At 40.0% G+C, this 17,675-nt stretch overlaps 2 protein-coding genes across 7 annotated transcripts in view; one reads left to right on the forward strand and one right to left on the reverse strand.

The window, feature by feature from the left end:
* The window catches only part of Irk1 (Inwardly rectifying potassium channel 1), a 28,015-nt gene that overhangs the window by 550 nt on the left and 9,790 nt on the right, over window positions 1-17,675 (forward strand). The window contains exons 1-2 of one of the 6 annotated variants that reach the window (XM_070216777.1): window positions 9,363-9,431; window positions 11,094-11,679. In XM_070216777.1, coding sequence (XP_070072878.1) covers window positions 11,297-11,679 — 383 coding nt within the window. In that variant the 5' untranslated portion in view covers window positions 9,363-9,431; window positions 11,094-11,296. Of the gene's footprint in view, window positions 1-9,362; window positions 9,432-9,521; window positions 9,754-10,798; window positions 10,834-11,093; window positions 11,680-15,340; window positions 16,322-17,675 lie in introns of those variants that run through there. The other 5 variants (XM_017147546.3, XM_070216775.1, XM_070216778.1 and 2 more) reach the window with 5 other exon arrangements.
* On the reverse strand, window positions 415-6,583 carry LOC108061408 (uncharacterized). The gene is made up of 2 exons (XM_044394293.2): window positions 6,464-6,583; window positions 415-1,082 (listed from the first exon to the last, which is right to left on the reverse strand). The coding sequence occupies exons 1-2, from the start codon at window positions 6,581-6,583 to the stop codon at window positions 540-542; spliced, it is 663 nt and encodes a 220-aa protein (XP_044250228.1). The 3' UTR covers window positions 415-539.

Below are 17,675 nucleotides of genomic sequence, written 5' to 3' on the forward strand. Positions count from 1 at the left end.
AATCCAAGCAGCCGCGGGGTCAAATTCTTTTTCGTGGATTCTGCAATTTTCAAATAATTTCCAGGTCAATGGCGAATGCTTAAGTCACAAGTGCCACCTGTTACTTTCCGACAGCGTCAAGAAAGTATTTATACAATGTTCTCGGGCAGCCGACAGAAATCAGCCGATATGGGCAATAAATAACCCCACGCCATAGCATTTAATTCTGGCAGTTGTCATGTCGGGGGCTCGTCAATCTGGTAAACTTTCCACGCGAAAAGTCTTTGGCTGCAGTCGTTCTTTGTCCCTGATATGATATTCCCGGTCATATGCCCGTCAAGGAGTAAAAACCAAAGTGACAGCTGAAATGCGTTTCCAACACATACAACTTTCACCAGACCAAAAAACACAAATCATCGTGGGGGAAGTATATTTTACATTGGCGAAAATATTTCCACGGAAATACATTTCCCAGAATGCAGGAAGTGTTTGAGATAAAAGTAGAATAGGAAAGTAACGTGCTTTCTTTTGGGTATATTGAAGAATTAATATCACATTTTTTACAAGGACATCTTTCCGCTTTCCCGAATGCCCTTAGCACTCTTCGTGTAGATGACCCGGTAAATGTAGAAGCCAACGGCGGCATGAACTGCAACCACGGTGCAAATGGCCGAAATAATGTCGGCATCAATGTGGGCGAAACTCTTGAGCACCACAAACTTTAGGGCAAAAAAGGTGGCGATGGGAAAGCCGATTATCAGGGAGCAGTAGGACATCAGCAGCAGGACTATGAAAACGGTGCCATGTTTCTGGGTCTGCAGGGGGACCAGGACCTCCCACTCGGCCCAAACCTCAAGCTGCTCCATGCGCGAGAATTCCTGCACGAAGATCAGGCGCAGGATGTAGCCAGTGATCAGGACATGCATCACTATCACTGTGGCCACAGCAGATCCAATCGCCACATTCGTATCGCTACTTCCATTCAGCGGTTCCAGTACAAAGAACTTGAAGGTGCTGAAGATCAGCACGGGGAAAAAGAGAAAAACGGCCAGGAAAAGCAGAAGCTGTTGAATTCGAGCCAGCAGATACTCAACTCGTCTTTTCTGGAAGGGAAACTATCTAAAGGGTTTTAATAGGGTTTACAGATGTACTTATAATGGGGTAAGAATTTCTCAGCTGCGAATATGATAAAATAGATTTTCTTCTTGTAGAGTTTATATATCTGTGATTTTGTTCCCTGAAGAAATTGAATATTCCATCGATTTCTATGATGGGTATATGATGGTATGGTACTAAAATTATGAGATTGACATATAGGCACATTATCATAAAATGTTTCCCACACCAAAACAACATCTAAGCTGCCTAATTTAGGGAACTAAGTAACCAGCAAACATCCAATTTTAGCAAAGCATAAAGATTGCCACCGCGCGAGGCAGAAATATCTGGTCGCATGACCGGGCGACACGACTATATAGTAATTAGTCTTGGCTTAACCACCTCGCGGTAGCCAGAAAAAGAACTTCTGCAGATTAGATAGGTGTAATTAGCCAGACGAAGAAGTCCGGGATAGCAGAGTACAGTCTACGGCTACCTGACCGATAAAGCTCTCAAATCAACGTCGTGATTTTTATGGACACACTTGACTCAAATACCGCGCCCTCGATTTATAGCCAAAGATTATTTGTGGCTGGGTCAGCTGACTCCAAGGGGAACGGGTGTTTCCCCAGCAAGAACCATGAGTAAGGTGGTTTTCAATTCATAAATTCAAGCCACTACAAATCAGTTGTCCAAGTTCAAATTGGCATTCCTGATTTCGTTGTCAATTTTTCATAAATTATTATTATTTTATATAATATGCATTTAATTTGGGTTAAATTTAAAGTACCCTTACCACTTGACATATATTTCATTTGAAGCATCAACTTCCCTTTAAATTCCACTCGGTTATTCAACAGAAAAACATTTAGGGTACACTGGTATAAAAAACGCATAGTAAAATCAAATATTTTTTTAGTTGATTTCATTTACTACTTTTCATAGTTAAATCAAATAAATAAATCATTGATTTTAATAAAAAGCATATTTAAACCTTCATTCAAATATAAAAATAATAAAATCGAAGGGAATTATATTTGAAATGATATTACTGATGTTGAAAACCAAAGTCGCAATAGTAGTTTTTAGTATTGTAAATAGTAAGTTATATACATAGTATAATCAATGTTTTTTCTGATCCGATTAAATACTTTCGCTATTTATTTTGAATAAAAAGTTTATTTGACACAATTATTTTGAAAGTCAAGATTCAAATAATATTAAATTAAATTTCCATAAAATGTATGAGTGAAAAGTAGCATTTTTAGTTTTAAAAAGTTATATGTGTTATGGATCGTGTTAACTTTACATTTAAGTTGAACTTATCCACTCGCGCGTAACATGGTGCGATGGATCAATGGGTAAGGCATCTACCTCTGACGCAAGAGGACCCCGGTTCGAAACCGTCTGAGGCAGAGTAAGTAAAAAGTTTTTAAGAAGCGTATTTAACATTTCCTTAACATTTATAAGAACAATATTGTATTAAAAAAGTTGTAAGAATTACTAATTACAAAAAAAAAAAAATAAGTTGTGGTGTCAGCGGGACTTGAACCTGGTACCCCCGAGCACAAAATAGTATCAGAACCTAGCCCTTGACCCCTGAGCCATGCCCATATTATTTCCTATCGAGGCAGAATGCTCTTTTAAGTTTAAGTAATATTTTTGATTGTAATGACAATAAATAACTGCATTTCAAAATTAAAGTAAATACTTTAGGCGCTCACTCGAAAAAAAAAAACAAATTTGTAAATTATTATTACAAGATTCTGGATAAAAAAAATAGTCAAATCAAATACAAAAATCTTTGAATTTACTATAAAAATATTTAAAACATTATTAACTATGCGCCATATACGATTTTACTATTTTCATGTTAGGATCTATTTCGTTGGGAAAAATAATTGAAACAATGGTAAAATAGTGACATTTACCATTTTTTTTTTACCAGTGTACATAAACATTTAATGAGGCTATAGATTAGCTGGGATTACCCTACAGCTTTGACGTTGGCTTCGTTTTAAATTAATAATCTAATCTTACTTTACCCATATATTACTCATACGCAACGTTGGCCCATAGATTTGAATGCAAAGCAGACTTACTATCAAAAGGGAGTTTAAATGAATGGTCTTATCCAAAATATTATTATTCTATTTTTGTGAATCATGCTAATTCTTTACAAGCCATTCTTATCAGTTTTAAATGGCTGGGCATGTTTTGGATTCTAAAAATATTTTATTTTTAGCGATAAAGAAGACGCCATATTTGTGTTTTGGTTATTCCTACGGTTATCCGATCGGCGGTTGCCAAGGGCTAGCACGCATCCCCAGAAATAGATTATTTAGCTGTACAAGAAAACTGGCCCCCATCCAAATGGCCAACAGCTGTGAGCAGCGGGAAAGGCGTGAAAATATTGCAAAATAATGAGAATTATGCCAAGTTCTTGTATAGCTATGTGAATCGGGTCAATATCCCAGAGAAAACCCACTTCGACAGGTTGACAAGTGGGTCTCGGATTCGGATAGCTCATTAGTTGTGGGATGCTGATGGTCATGCAAATTGCACGACAGCTAATGGCGAAACTATTTGCAATTCAACGCCCGCCGGGAATCCTCATTCTGGAATCCGGAATCCTGTATCCGGATCCTTCCGGTTCAATTTGAAGCGTGTCCTTGAACCGAAGCTGCCTCACTTATGCATGCAAGGGGCTTGCAGACAACTTATACGCATATGTGCATGGCAATTATGGTAATTGCCCTGTCTGGGCATCCGCTTCCCGTTGGCGTCCGCTTGTTTGCTTGGCTCTACAGACCACCCAACCACCCACCTATCCTCCTAACCACCCACCCTTGCCACTGACCTTGACTGCACTGTTCCCCTCTACTTTTTCGAGGAGCCTGAGCACTCGCACTCACAATAACCTTGAACAACACGTTGACCGTCACTTGAGAGTTGACCAAGTTTTATTGGTTTCCTTTGAGTGCAGCGCGGAAAGTTTTCCCCATTGAAGCGTGGCCGAGGGGGAAATCGATTGGCAATTAAAAGTCGCCTGCCAGGGGACTTTTCCCAGAAGTACCTCTGCGAACCCCATTGAATGCTGTGCACACTGTAGATACAGTAATGCAGCTCTTAGTGCTCCATTAACCATTATCCGATTTGCATACAAGGGAGTTGTTTGGCTACGGGATTTAAAGCGGTTCACTCACTTAAAATCCACATAAATCAGCCAGGAGTGGCGGTCAAAGACACCCTAAGTTTAATGCTCTCTTGCTCGGAAAACATGTGTATCCTTTGGTGTATCCTTCGGATGTTGCGGCAGGTCGGTTACATCCAATTTCGGGCAATCAGCATAAATTTATTGCCACTCGGCGAGCGCTCAACTTTGAACCGAATTCGACTCTAAACTATTTGCTGACCTCTGGAAAATCCCGACCCTGGAAAATCTCTAGCTTTTCTCTAGAAAATAACGGTCAACAGACGGGCTCGAAATAACTCTGGTGACATGTGATGGAGTATTGCCTGTCCTCGTTCTGCTCCTCACTTTGATTGCCATTGTTCTCCGTCCGGGGTCAAAGTGGGCCGTAAAACAACAGGATGGCCCTCCTAATGAGTGTGTTAATGAGCTTGCGGAGATAATAGAAATTGCTGCCGGGTTCAACTTCCTACGAGGGACAGCTGAGCACATAAAATAGTACGGCCATAAATAAGAGAAACTAACTTAATTAAATAGTGAGCTCAAGTTCGAAGCTAAAGAAAATAATTAACTTTTATATTAAAATACACATTATAATCTAAAATGGATTATTTATTTTATTTTATGGTATATTTGCATTTCCTTTGTTATGTTTTAGCTCCAATATTTGCCATTAGTCATTTGGAAAACATATTTCCTGACTTATAGAACCCTCTTTAAGATAAATCAGACCAAACAGTCGCAGTTTAAAGTCTAGACCTGATCAAACAAATTTAGTTTACCCCATGGATGTCCCACCAACCTGAAAGGCTACTAGTTTTGTTTCAGAAACCCCCTTCGGAAGAGATAAGTCAATGTCAACTGTCGTAAATTCGTGCTTGCACTTGTTGCTAATATTTGCGCACGGATCCGTCAGCGAAAAGTCGCGCTGAGTCAACAGCAGTCATGCGCCAGCAAAGATCCAGATTCGGATAGGGGTACAGATACAGATACAGCTATAGCTACCGCTCCAGATACAGATACAGATACAGATAGATACAGATATGGGAGTGACAGTCGCGAGTCTGAATTTATGGATAGCTTTGTTGACCAGCGTGACAGGAGAGCCATCAGGTGTCTCCCGGCTCCTTACGACAGTTTGCCCAAAGCCAAAAGCACCGTCGATGTCATAATCGCTCGGGCATTTCCTGAGCTTATCCCCTTTATTTCAGCTGTTTGAACTTCGCTGATATAGGCGCCTAATGCCACTGACATTCCAAAGTCAGCTGTAGCAGAGTTTTGCATATTTATCATCATCATATTAAGATCATAAAACTGGCCTAAGATCTTAATACCTCGACTTGATGGCTCATTAACATTAAAGTGACCGCTAAGTCACAAGGCGCAATTGCACACTCCAGATAAGTTTGGATTAGGCGCTTGGCTGGCGCCCATTGGCAACTAATTAGGGACAGTTGGTAGACTTATGGGCCTGGGACTGGCCATTAACGTCACACAATATCAGCTGATATCGGCGGGAAAGACTTGAGATTCGAGTATTGCTTGGGAGAACCACCAAGGGCAATAAACGAAAGTAACTTAAGATTGAGCTTGTAATCGGCCACGTTCCTTTGTCTACAGTTTCTAGAAAATATTAAGTGATAAGAATGTAAAATTATTAAACTGTAACTAAATCAATAAATAATAATGATTTTTATATCGAAGATGCATTCATAAAGATCCATATTTTTAAACCACTTAAATATTAATATTAAATAACAATTAATAATAAACCTAAATATTAAATGTTAAAAGAAACCTTGAGGCAACTCTTGCATTCATTTCAGAAAATATTGCCTACTTCAAGGGAACAAATTTAACAAATTAAATTATTATTCATTTCTCTGCCTGAAAAGGATTTATCAATTCCCATTTATATTTACCCAAAATAAATGCATGACAAATTCTTGTGTGCTAATAATTCAGATGGCTCTATCTTTTATTTGGCCAATAAATCTTCGGACTTCTTTTCCAAGTGAATTCTATTTATATACATTTATTTATTCCTGAACGAGGTGAGCCTTGTGTGGTTTCCTTGCAGCTGCGGCACGTTCCGAGTGCAGAAGGATTTTCTTTGGGGAAACGAAACGCATCCTAGGTCACTTGTGGCCAGGTTGGCATGCAAATGGCGTTTGGCTGGACTGCCTGGCCCACTTTTGTGGTGAAGCGTGCACCGTGTCGTGCAATAATGGGTTCAATGGCCGGCCAGAGGTCATCGAAGGACGTCAGCAGGATGACCCTTCCTCCTCTGCCATGCTGGGCACGCAATGACATTGACATGCGTTGGCTCAGCAGGACGCTTAGGTGGCGGCTCCTTCTCTCCTTATTCAAGCAGATCCGCTGTACGTGCCCGTACTTATTTATTGGCCAGTGGCACTTGTTAGCCAAGGCCTGAATTCACCTGCGAGTTGGCTAAAAATATCCACAAACGCTCCTCGCAACTAGGTCGTCGACGAAAGTATGCAACACTTGGCCATTAAAAGGAAATTACAGCACATGGAAAACTCGGTGCTCGAGTCAGGGGATTACTTTAAATTCGAAGGGTGGCTCTTGCATTATCCTCAAGCACAGCCACGTGTGCCAGCCACGTGTGTTCGTAACTGCTCATGCAAATGATTCAATCGAGCTTATGGTTTCGCTCAAGAGCGATTTCCCAAAACAACAGCTTATGAATTTCTCCGCCCTTTAATCATGACCTTGAAAAATAAGTGGATGCTACATTTTCAAAACCACTGAGGTTGCCAGCCCTAAGCTTCTATCGAAATAAATGCACTGGGAAAAATCTAGACTAAAAATCTTATTATAAAAAAAATAAATTTGAATTTATATTTCTGCTAATTTTATCAACTTTCTTATCAAAATAAAATAAATAAGTTTTCATTACTTATATTCCTTTTATGGTATTTTTGTGGTCACATACGTTATTCCCTGTGTACACATATAATTCTCCACTTTAGCACATGTCACAAAGGCACAGATGGAAGTGGTCTTGGGGGAGTTAAGACTCGAGCTGGAATACCTAATTGGCACACTTGAAACTGGTTCGTGTTCTTCGCCTTCCCACACAGGCACATGAAATACTGATTTACCGGCTGCAAGCGTGTGTGTGTACCCTTTCTTCGCAATTATATAATAAGATTTATATCTAAGACAATTGAGCATTTATTCACCGCAATGTGCCAGTTATTAGACAGGGCAGTTTCAGTGGCATGCCAACAAATATATAGTTTACTGTGTGGGATTCATTTCTATATGAGAGTGTGCATGAAAAATTTGGGGTAAATAAATCAAGCCATTGACGTCAGAGGTGGCAAAGTGCACATAGTTGCATTTAAGCGTTTAAATTTAGATTTTAAATCTGAAGAGTTAATAACTATATCACTAAAAAAAAGTTATCATACAAATTTATTGCAAAGCAATCCCTTGCCAATGATATTTCATAATAGATATTATCTAAAGTGTTACGCTTTATTTGTTGTCTTTTCTATTTGCAATAACGAAAACTCATTATTCTGTTTAACTTGCAATTTGTTTTTTAAAACAGGCGTTTTGTTTACCGCAAAACGTTAATGATCTCTGCGCCACGTGCTGTCGAAGCGCGATTAACAAAAATTGGTCGTAAATCAAATACTATAGCGATACAAGCACTATTCTATGGGGATAAACTAAGCAACTTATTATATTCCATTCTCCCGAAATTGCAAACGTGATTCGCCGGACACCTATTCAATTACCTATTTACCGTAATGGCCGCTTTACGGGGAGCACTTTGAATAGTTGGGCAAAGTGAATACACAATGATTCACTGGCTATTTCCATTTCTATTCATACGAACTGTGGGCATGTGACACCTTGCACTTTGCGCTGATTGTGTTTGCATTCGCCCTGCTTGGAGCACAATTGCACAGGTGTAAGCGGTGTACAGTGTACAGATACAGATGCTAGCACTTGAGGGAAAACAAAAATAGCGGGGGAAAACCCAAGCACTGTTACAACAAAATGTAATATCTAATATTTGGGTTGAGAACTGTTTTGATTGAAAACGGAAATTACAAAATTGAAAATAAAATTATCATCTCTGTTTACAGATTTAAGTCAAACCATTTAACTAGTTCTGTAGGTACTAATTAAATTTTTCCATTAAATCAACGAAGGGGAGGGAAAACCCAGGGTATGAGACAGAGGACAAAAGAGCTGGCAAGAGTGAAAGATTTATGATGCAAATTGTGTGCGACACTATCAACTGACATTGCTTTATCACTGGACTATATATCACGAAGAACTTTTCTATGGGGGGTTAGCATGGTAGAAACCATAGTTGTCAATTTATGACACTGGCATTTGATTGATTGGCAGCAAGCAGGGGCTCACGAAAGGGGATGGAAACTGACTGTGCAAGCACTTTATATTAAAAAATTATAAAATAATTTAATAATATATCAAACTATTAATTTACTTTGATCTATTAACCCCCCTTAAGAAATCCAAAGCACGCCCTTTTATCGATAGAAATCTCTTCTTGGTTTTGCGCATTTCCTGCAAAGCAGACATCTTTAATTCCCTTTGTGCTTTAAAGGATTTCCCACCTGTTGCGCTCTTTCGCTCTGCCCCTCTCCTTTTCACCCACGCTTCCCCTCCCCCTTTGCTTTCTCCGTGGAACTTCTGCCGGCAATCACATGGCGCCAACATCTGTTAGCCGGCAGAGCAGCGACAGCGCCGCCGGCGACCTTATGACAGATTTGGCAATGCTGTAAAGCAAAGCAAAAGCACAAAGGCAGAAAAAAAGCACGAGCAACAACGAAGCAAACGCCGACGCAGCAGCGAAGCCTCGTTTGGCCAACTCGATAAAAAAAAAAAAATAAAATTATGTGTGCTAGATGACGCTACCGGTCGTGCCCGCTGTAGTTGTTGTTGCTGCCGGTGGTGCTGCTGCTGCGGCGGCTGTTACTGCGGCGGCTGCTGCTGCGGCGGCGGCGTCTGTTGTTGCTGCTCGCTTTTGGATAATAAAACAGGCAACGCGCACTCGAGCGCCAAGTCAATTTGCGAACGCCGCTCGTTCACAACGGAGGCGCAAAACACAAAAAAATAAAATAAAAACAAAAAATTTAAATACAAACAAACGGTAATAGCTCTTCTTCATTTACCACCCCCTATACAGCCCTCCCTCTCGCACTTTTGTTCCCACGTTTTGCGCGTGCGTGCGCGAGCAGAGCAGAGCAGCAAAAGCGAAAATAAAAGACCGAAATCAAAACCAAAATAAATCGCCAGTCTCCAACTCGTCTCGTCCACAGCAGGTCCACTTTGAAAATCGCGCGCGGTTCGCGGTTGGCAGTTCGAAATTTCCAAAGTTTCGAACGAAAGTCGCGGGCGTTTCGCTGATAACATAAAATAATTCGCCAAAATTCGGTAAACCCACAAACTGAGGAGCCCAATAATCGAATTGTGTGAGTTTAGTTTCGGAATATAATAAAATCAAAAATTTCTGGGGAAACTCTCGAGTGAAAACGGTTTGTTAGCCCTGCCGTCATTGTTATTATTTTACGTGTTTCCCGTTTATGGTCTCTCGCACCTCAGACGAGAGAACCCCAAAATAAAATGTTGACGGCATTTAATTTGCATAAAAAAAAAGCTTAGCGCTGAAATATGAAATTATGGAAATATTCCAACAAAAACTTGCAACAAATTATCGTTCATACATTTTATGAGCATAAGCTCTGGTCGTCAACTCGCTCGGCTGGAACTTTATAAACAAGATACGAGACAGTAAATTTTGAAAATATTTATTTTTCCAAAATATTGCAAACCAAAATGGTTCTAAAAATATTTCATTTAAAATGTGTCATTCAAAGTGTATTGTTGTTTTGCTCAGCAAATCCATGTATATGCAGTACATTGTGTATTTCAAAAGTGTTTGGTGGGTATTTTGCTAAAAATCTGTTGCTAACAGAAAATTAAATTGACGGCTTGAAATTAGTGAAATAAATCACAATGGAAACTTCATTTTGTTTAGAAAAACAACCCCTTAAAACATGTTATTAGTTATCTAAAAAAAAACAATAAAGTAATAATGAATTTAATTTTATTAAGCGCATTAAATATAGTAAAATCATTTATATTTGAAAAGTGGCAAGAGATAATTAAAATATAACTTTATCAACAAAAATGTGTTTATAAACAACGATAGCTCACAAAATTAATAATCATAATTACTAGTCTTGTGTGGTTCTAATCGATCCGAGAAATAAAAACAGGCAAAAATATAAACATTTCTTATGTTATATTTAAGTTTTACCTAACATACCCATAAACATAATGTGGGCTTACAAGACAGTCTGCCATAAACTCCCAGACCCAAAATATTCCATTGCGGGCTCGAAATCTATTGATAGGTATATGTTCCACTGGAAAATCCACCAATTATAGCATAGCTGTGGCTAATTTTACTATTAATTTATAGAGCTGTGGACCACCATATCGCCAGTTGGTCCCAGTCGAGACAAGCACCCCCAGACGGGATGATAACGGTAATAAACCGAAACCGCAGTTCGCGAAGTAGAATTCACGAATTCTCCAACCACAAAATGATACGAACTTTAGGACTTTGTTAAGTGTGTTAAAAAGATTAAAAGCGGGAAGCGAGATGAAAACGCTGAAAAGTGTGAACTTAATAATGAGATGTGGGCGGTGCGACAATGTCCAGGATTGCCCCCAGATGTTTGATACCGATATATATGTGAATGTTAACTCAAGTCTAACCCGCATTCGTGTTCCGTTTTGGTTGCAGAGAACAACGTGGCCGATAGCAAAGAACCATCATCCATGATTGGCTCGGACGGTTCCAGACTGCAAAAGAAACGCGCCCCCAATAGCTATTCCAATTTTCCCTTATAACGATTACTTTCCCCCAAAGTCGGCGACTTCTCGAGATCTATACCAAAGATATCAAAGTGCAGAAAGTTAATTTAAACTATTAGCCGTAACTAGTCAATGCCAAAAATGATAGTGGATAAATCGGATCTTGTGGGCGAGAATGCCTGGGCGAAACTGTTGCCCGAGGAGAAGGAAAAGGCCACCATAGTCAAGATGAGCAGTAGTAGCAATAACAACGACTCCAAGGAGACCACGCCCCTCAATGTGGACCAACTGGTGGCAGCCACGAGTCCTGCAGTTGCAGCGGAGCAGGGGGCGGTCTGCCTGGAGGAGACCTACAAGCGCACCTCCACCTACGCCTCCAATATCAATTCCACGGGCGGCGAGTCGAGCGGCAGTGGAACGCAACTTTCCCGCAAGGAGTCCATCCTGGGCAGCTTCCATCGGCAGATCCGGCGATCCATCAAAGCCGTTAGCGAGTCCCCCGGTCCACTAACCAGGTGAGTGAGATAAGATCTCTTATGTCTTGGCCAACTTGGCGTATGAGTAACGCACCATTACTCATACGCCCTGTTGTTCGCGGTTTTGGAAAACAAGCGGTTATCTTTCAATTTGAAACTATAACAGAGGTACCACATTATTGTCTCTTTGCTATTTTTAAATCAATATTGTCGTCTCTCTATTTTTAAGCCAATATTGATGGATACTTGTTATATTAGCCAACTCTATTAGCGAACGGAATAAACATATTGGAAATTTCTATTAACTCAGCCGTTTTACATCTTAGATGTTATTAGCTTTAAAGTGTATATTTAATATTTACCAGTATTTAAATATTCGTTTATTATTTATTTTTTTATTATTTGTAAATGTAATTTAATTTGGGCTATAGTTTAGGCTTTTCCATTACAAGCAAATTGAATTTCTGAGAATTTTAGAATTATATTGTAATGTTTATCCTTTATGGATTTAATAGTCAATAGCTTATTCCATCTCCTCCCTGTGTAAATTAGTTGTGCAATAGTTTCCTAGAAGTTTTTAATGATGCAAGAGCATAGTTGCGCCCTGAATAACTAAACTAATAAGCTTAAGTACCAGTGTTTGTTATTCACAGAACTTGTATGCATGTACAAATCTTTGCATTTTGTGGAAGTTTCCAAGAACTGGCAGTCAGGCAAGTGCTCAGATACGAATATATCCACATAATCCGAGCCCACACATCGGTAAACAAACAGCATTCGGTGCACTTCCCCCTGACTGGATTTTGTGGTGCTTTTTTCACTTGGCTTTTTTGTCAAACATGTCCCCGTCCATTGATAGCTGCGACTTGAGGTTATTTTGATATGCAAATGGAGGTGACGTCTGTTGGTCAGTTGGTCGCACTGAGAATGGAGAACCCAGAACCGAGAGCCGAGTGCCGAGAATGGAGAACTGAGAATCGAGTCACTAGAGCGAGATAAACCTTTTGACTTGATTGCCTGAAATGACAAAATTGAATTATTTTGATTTGAGCGCCGACAGTGGGTGGACAATTAAATATTATTTCCGCCTGTTGCTTCTGGCTCAGCGTGCGATACAGATACAGATACAGATACTGTTGATTCAGATGCTGGCTGCCTTAATTGGGAATAGAGTCTCGGTATCTTGTGTGCAGTACTGCCCGTGCCCAAATGAACGCCCCTGACATTACGCGTATTTGTTTACCGAGCACTAATGCCGCGGCAACTCCACTCTGTTTATGGGAACGTTCTCCCAGAGAACCAAATAACCGAGTACCGAGAGTCAACGACTTGCACCTGCCCCTGCCTTGACATAAATTTGCATAATGCGCCTCGGAGCCTCGAATTCTCGATTTCGGTTTGGCAATCCACTAATTCACTTGCCCATAAGTTAATTAAAAACGTGTTAACTGCTCGCTGGCCGGCCGCTGTTGCTCACACTCATTTTTCGATTGGCCAAATGCCAGAGGAATCAAGAATCGAGAATCCGAGGGGATTTCCTATGTGTGGATGCCGAGAATTATGCTTTCTGCTCGCGGACACCATCTATAAATAGCCCTTGAGTGCTTTTGATGGTGATATTTAGCCCTGCGGCGCATTCGACACACTTTCTTCCGAGGAGCGCAATCTTTGTCTGCGGCGCCCAGTGCGTATGATTGATATTTGCCTCATTTCCGCCGACAATTGATTTGGGCAATATTTGCGCGGTCGACGATCGTGCGCGCCACTCGAGCCTGTCCGAACGCCCTCAGCCGATTGCCCACGATTCAGCGAAATTAATTATTTTTATTATGATAGATCCATTCGATAAGTAGCCGTGGAATCACCGCTCAACGACCCGCTGATTGTGACCACTTGGGAGCGGGTTGGGCAAGATCCGAGCGGGCAATTATCGATCACAGGTTGTAAATTGATCTGCGGAAAGAGCTGGAATTATTTAATCGTTTTACAAGCAGTTGTAAATATTAACATTAACTAAAGGTCTGCGCGTGTTAACATTTAAGCGTTGGGACCCTCTGTAATTTACTGTTAACAAATTACAATGAAATATTAACAGAGTCAGCATTATTTAATGTAAGTTGTGTAGTGAAAACAGGCTTTGGCGGCGGCTAATATGAAAAACAGTAATTTTTGAAAACTTAATAAATCGATCCTTGATATATTTCCACATAAAACCAATGGGGTGGTCTTATGAGCTTCTTGGAAAAAAATCACTAGGGTTGGTCACGTGAAATTGACTATCTCAAATTGTAAAGAAGCACTCTTTAACTTTAAGTTATCATTGCTGTGTTACTTATATGGGCTTAATTTGGCAAAATTTTAAAAAACTTTTCAAAGAAAAGTTAGTATGATTGATAGATTGATCTTGTTTGACTTGTTCATCATGTGATTACAGAGTACTTCTATCTAGAAAGAGGAACCACTCGCAGTTTTTCGTGTGCAAATAATTATTTGAAGGTTAACTTGCAGAAGTAATGTTACAATTTCACAGAAATCTGTGGGACTTAAATACTTTAAGACTTATGTCTAAAGGGGAATACAATACAACAATACCTTCTGGAATATGTACATTTTGATCCTCGAGCTTAATTAAAAAGAGCAAAAGTGTGTTTGAGGGTTTGATCCATCTGTTGGCTTGTCCATGAGTCCATCAGGTGATTACAGAGAGTGCTGGAAATAGAACGACTGGAAGTCGTGTGCAAAGTCGTACCGCTGATATCAAGTATCAGGGCGATCGAGAGGCTACTATAAATTTGTCGCAATGCAAACGTAACTTTCTAAGGGGATGTTCGTCAGGAGTCACATGCACTATGGAATCTATTTTTGGGGCCATACGGAGATACGGAGTCTTTCTCGAGGGCCGCTAATCACTTAACGAATGGAGATTGAATAAGCAGACGTGCCCAATTTGATTATCGCATATCGTGGCTACTATATACTTGTATACGTGAGGATATATGTATACTGGTGGTTACTGGTATGCATAAATATTTACACACATGTCGGCATTCATGGCACTAATGAAACTGCAGTTATAAATTGAGTTTTATGCGCGTTAATTGGCGAAAATCTTTAAACTTGATTATCATTCGGACTCAGTTAACCCCCCTTTCCCGCCAGTTTGCGAATATTTTTTAAGTGTCTTTTGTCTCCGTTGATTTATTAAAACGATCGACTGTCAGGCGATGTAACTGTTTATGGACTTGCGGCGAATGCGGAGAGATAATTATTTGACTTAAGGGCGAATTAAATGAGAGAAAAATGTACCACAGTTATTCAGGATTTAACAACATTCAAAATTGAAAAAGAAATAAATTATGAGCACTTAATTTTTTCAGTGCACAAGGAGAGATCTTCCTGCCGTGCTTTCCTCCCCTTTCCCTCGTTATTCCTCTCTTGTACGCTCCCCCCCTTTAATCTCTCTCACAACAAAAGAAGTGAGCTGAATTTATCAGCTGTTGTATTTCATGCTTGAGAGTGTTTGCCAGCCGGGCGTATGTGTGATTTTAGCAACACGCTGTTGTCACTCTGTGTTTGTTTTTGCCTTTGCTTTTGCTCTGCCGCATTGCTGCTTTGCTGTGCTGCCTGGCTGCCTTGCTGCTATCGCGTCTTCCACTTTAAACTCAAAATAATAAAAAGCAACAAAGCTGTCAACCGAACGTTTCAGTTTGAGTTTAGCCGTCTTCGCAGAAAGTTATACACCTGCGCCGCGCTCTCGCTCGCTCATTTTGGCCGCGTGTTTCTCTCCGTCTCTCCCTCTCTCTCACTCGTTGCAAGATCCCCTCCCCAGCGAAACGGAGAGCTATTTAAAACGCATTCGTGCCCCAACATTGCTCAGTGCTAAGAAAGACACCGTTACAAACAGTTCCGTCTACCGTTAGCCGCCAAGTGCCTCGTTCAACTCAAAATCAACTGTGTTTCTAAATCAAAAATTATGCGCGCCTTTGTTTATTTCAAAATAAAAACCATTTTTGCCTTCCCCACCACAAAAAGAACGCATTTGTGATAAAGAGCCGAATACGAAATTCGAAGGGGAGCGTGAACAACCCATAAATTTATCGAAAATACATAAAAAAAGTTCTCAAAAATAAAAACCCCAACCGAAACCTGCCTCACATTACACGCACACACACACACTCCGAGTTTATTATCCCAACGATAACGTCATCCGCTTTGTCAACAGTATTAAAGTTAATCTGAAAAGTGCTCGAATCTTTTGTTTTCAATCATTATAATTGTAATAAAACAACTAGAAACAAAATTATAAATAATAATACCAACAACAACTGTAGCCAAGGTTGCCGCGACCATTTTTGTTTTTGTTGCTTTCGCCGTGCGGAGGAGCTGTCAACCCAACATTTCTGCCGACGTCGCTGTTGCCGTTACATTTCAGTTGTTGCCATCGCATAAAAGCAAAACAGAGAGCGCCAAAGCGCGGCAGAAACAGCAGAAATTTACATAGCATTGTACACGTTATACAACGCAGCAGCGCGTGCCTCGACTGCCAGTGCAAATCCCAAGACCCCAATCGAAATCGGAGTCCAAATCCTCGAGTCCATCTCTGTAACACCACGAAATTCCTTTTGGCCATAATGAAGCGCCTAATGACCTGGGAGCGTGATCTCGTGGATGCCATGTACGAGTAAGTTGGTAGTGGCACACTCAAGCACACTCACCATATCACACCTAAATTCTAGTGTAGTTGGTAGACATCTTTAAGTTTCTACGAATAACACATGAATCAGTTTCACTGTTGAAAATATTATACAAGTTTTAACAATGTAGCATAATCTCAAAAGAAACCCAAAAAACCCAAAATTCAAAATAATGAATCAGAAAAGTAGCAAAAGTTTTATAGTGGCTATCGCTTTTTAAAAAATTTTTAAAGCCCGAAATATGTAGTGAAACATAAAAAAAGTATACAATACACTGATCGAAAAACTACAAAAATGTATTTTAGATTAAAGGTTATTATTATATTTATTGTATTTTAGTAAGGTAGAATGTTGAAAAACCCAAATTATATACGTTATATTTAGCAGTTTGTATGGCATCACCGGATATCGAAAGTTCTCCACATGATATGCTTTCAAAGTAAAAACTTTTTCGCCGTGTAACGTGTTGGCTAAACGATTTCATTTATCACATGTGGCTCTTAAGTTTATGGACAGGTTTCCAATTGCATTGTTTGAAAGACGAGAAGAAGCAGCACGTGCTTGCCGCCTCAAGAGAAGCACAACAAATGGCCAGAAAACTAGGTTGTTTGCATTGAACTCGGGAGCAGAGTGAACTTGTGACAGAGAGCAAGGCGACGCATCCACATGGGAATGAGTTATAGCAGTGTATTTTACTAAATATATGTGGCATATAGAGTACAGTACGACCAAAAAAAAAAAGCAAAGCAAAACAAAACAAAGGCGTATATAATGAGCATGGCATGGCAACCGAGCTCTTATATTTAAATGCTGCATCAGCTGCTGCTGTCGGCATATAAGAGTGGCACATGTGATTGTGATCCCACGCAGGGGAGCTCTCTTCCTCCCTCTCTCTCTCACACAGGAAGCCGGGTGACCCTGTCTCCCTCACAGCCATCTACACAGAAAAAATTAAGATACGAGCTAAACTTAAAATATTTTATTTTTTGTAACTGAAGGTCTATAGATCATTATATTTAATCCATTTTTCTTTCTGTGTGGGTTTCGCCTCTGGAATTTAAATGCCGGCATTTACCTTTATGAATAAAATGGAGGCCGGTAAGAAATGCTTAACGTGCATTTATTTACCAATTTGGCGATATGCCACAGACAACAAAAAAAACCATTTGGGCTTGCCAAAGGATTTCTACCTGTTTAAAGCCTTAAGATATTCGAGTTCGCTGCACGCTCCTTTGTTTGTTCAATTTATAAAGCTTGCGGTCTATTTGTGTTGGCCGAAATTTATAACTATTAGGTCTTAACCGCCATAGATAAACAACATTCAAAAAATATATCAGCAAT

Source organism: Drosophila takahashii, chromosome 3R (assembly GCF_030179915.1).
Source record: "Drosophila takahashii strain IR98-3 E-12201 chromosome 3R, DtakHiC1v2, whole genome shotgun sequence".
NCBI classification, from domain to species: Eukaryota; Metazoa; Arthropoda; class Insecta; order Diptera; family Drosophilidae; genus Drosophila; species Drosophila takahashii.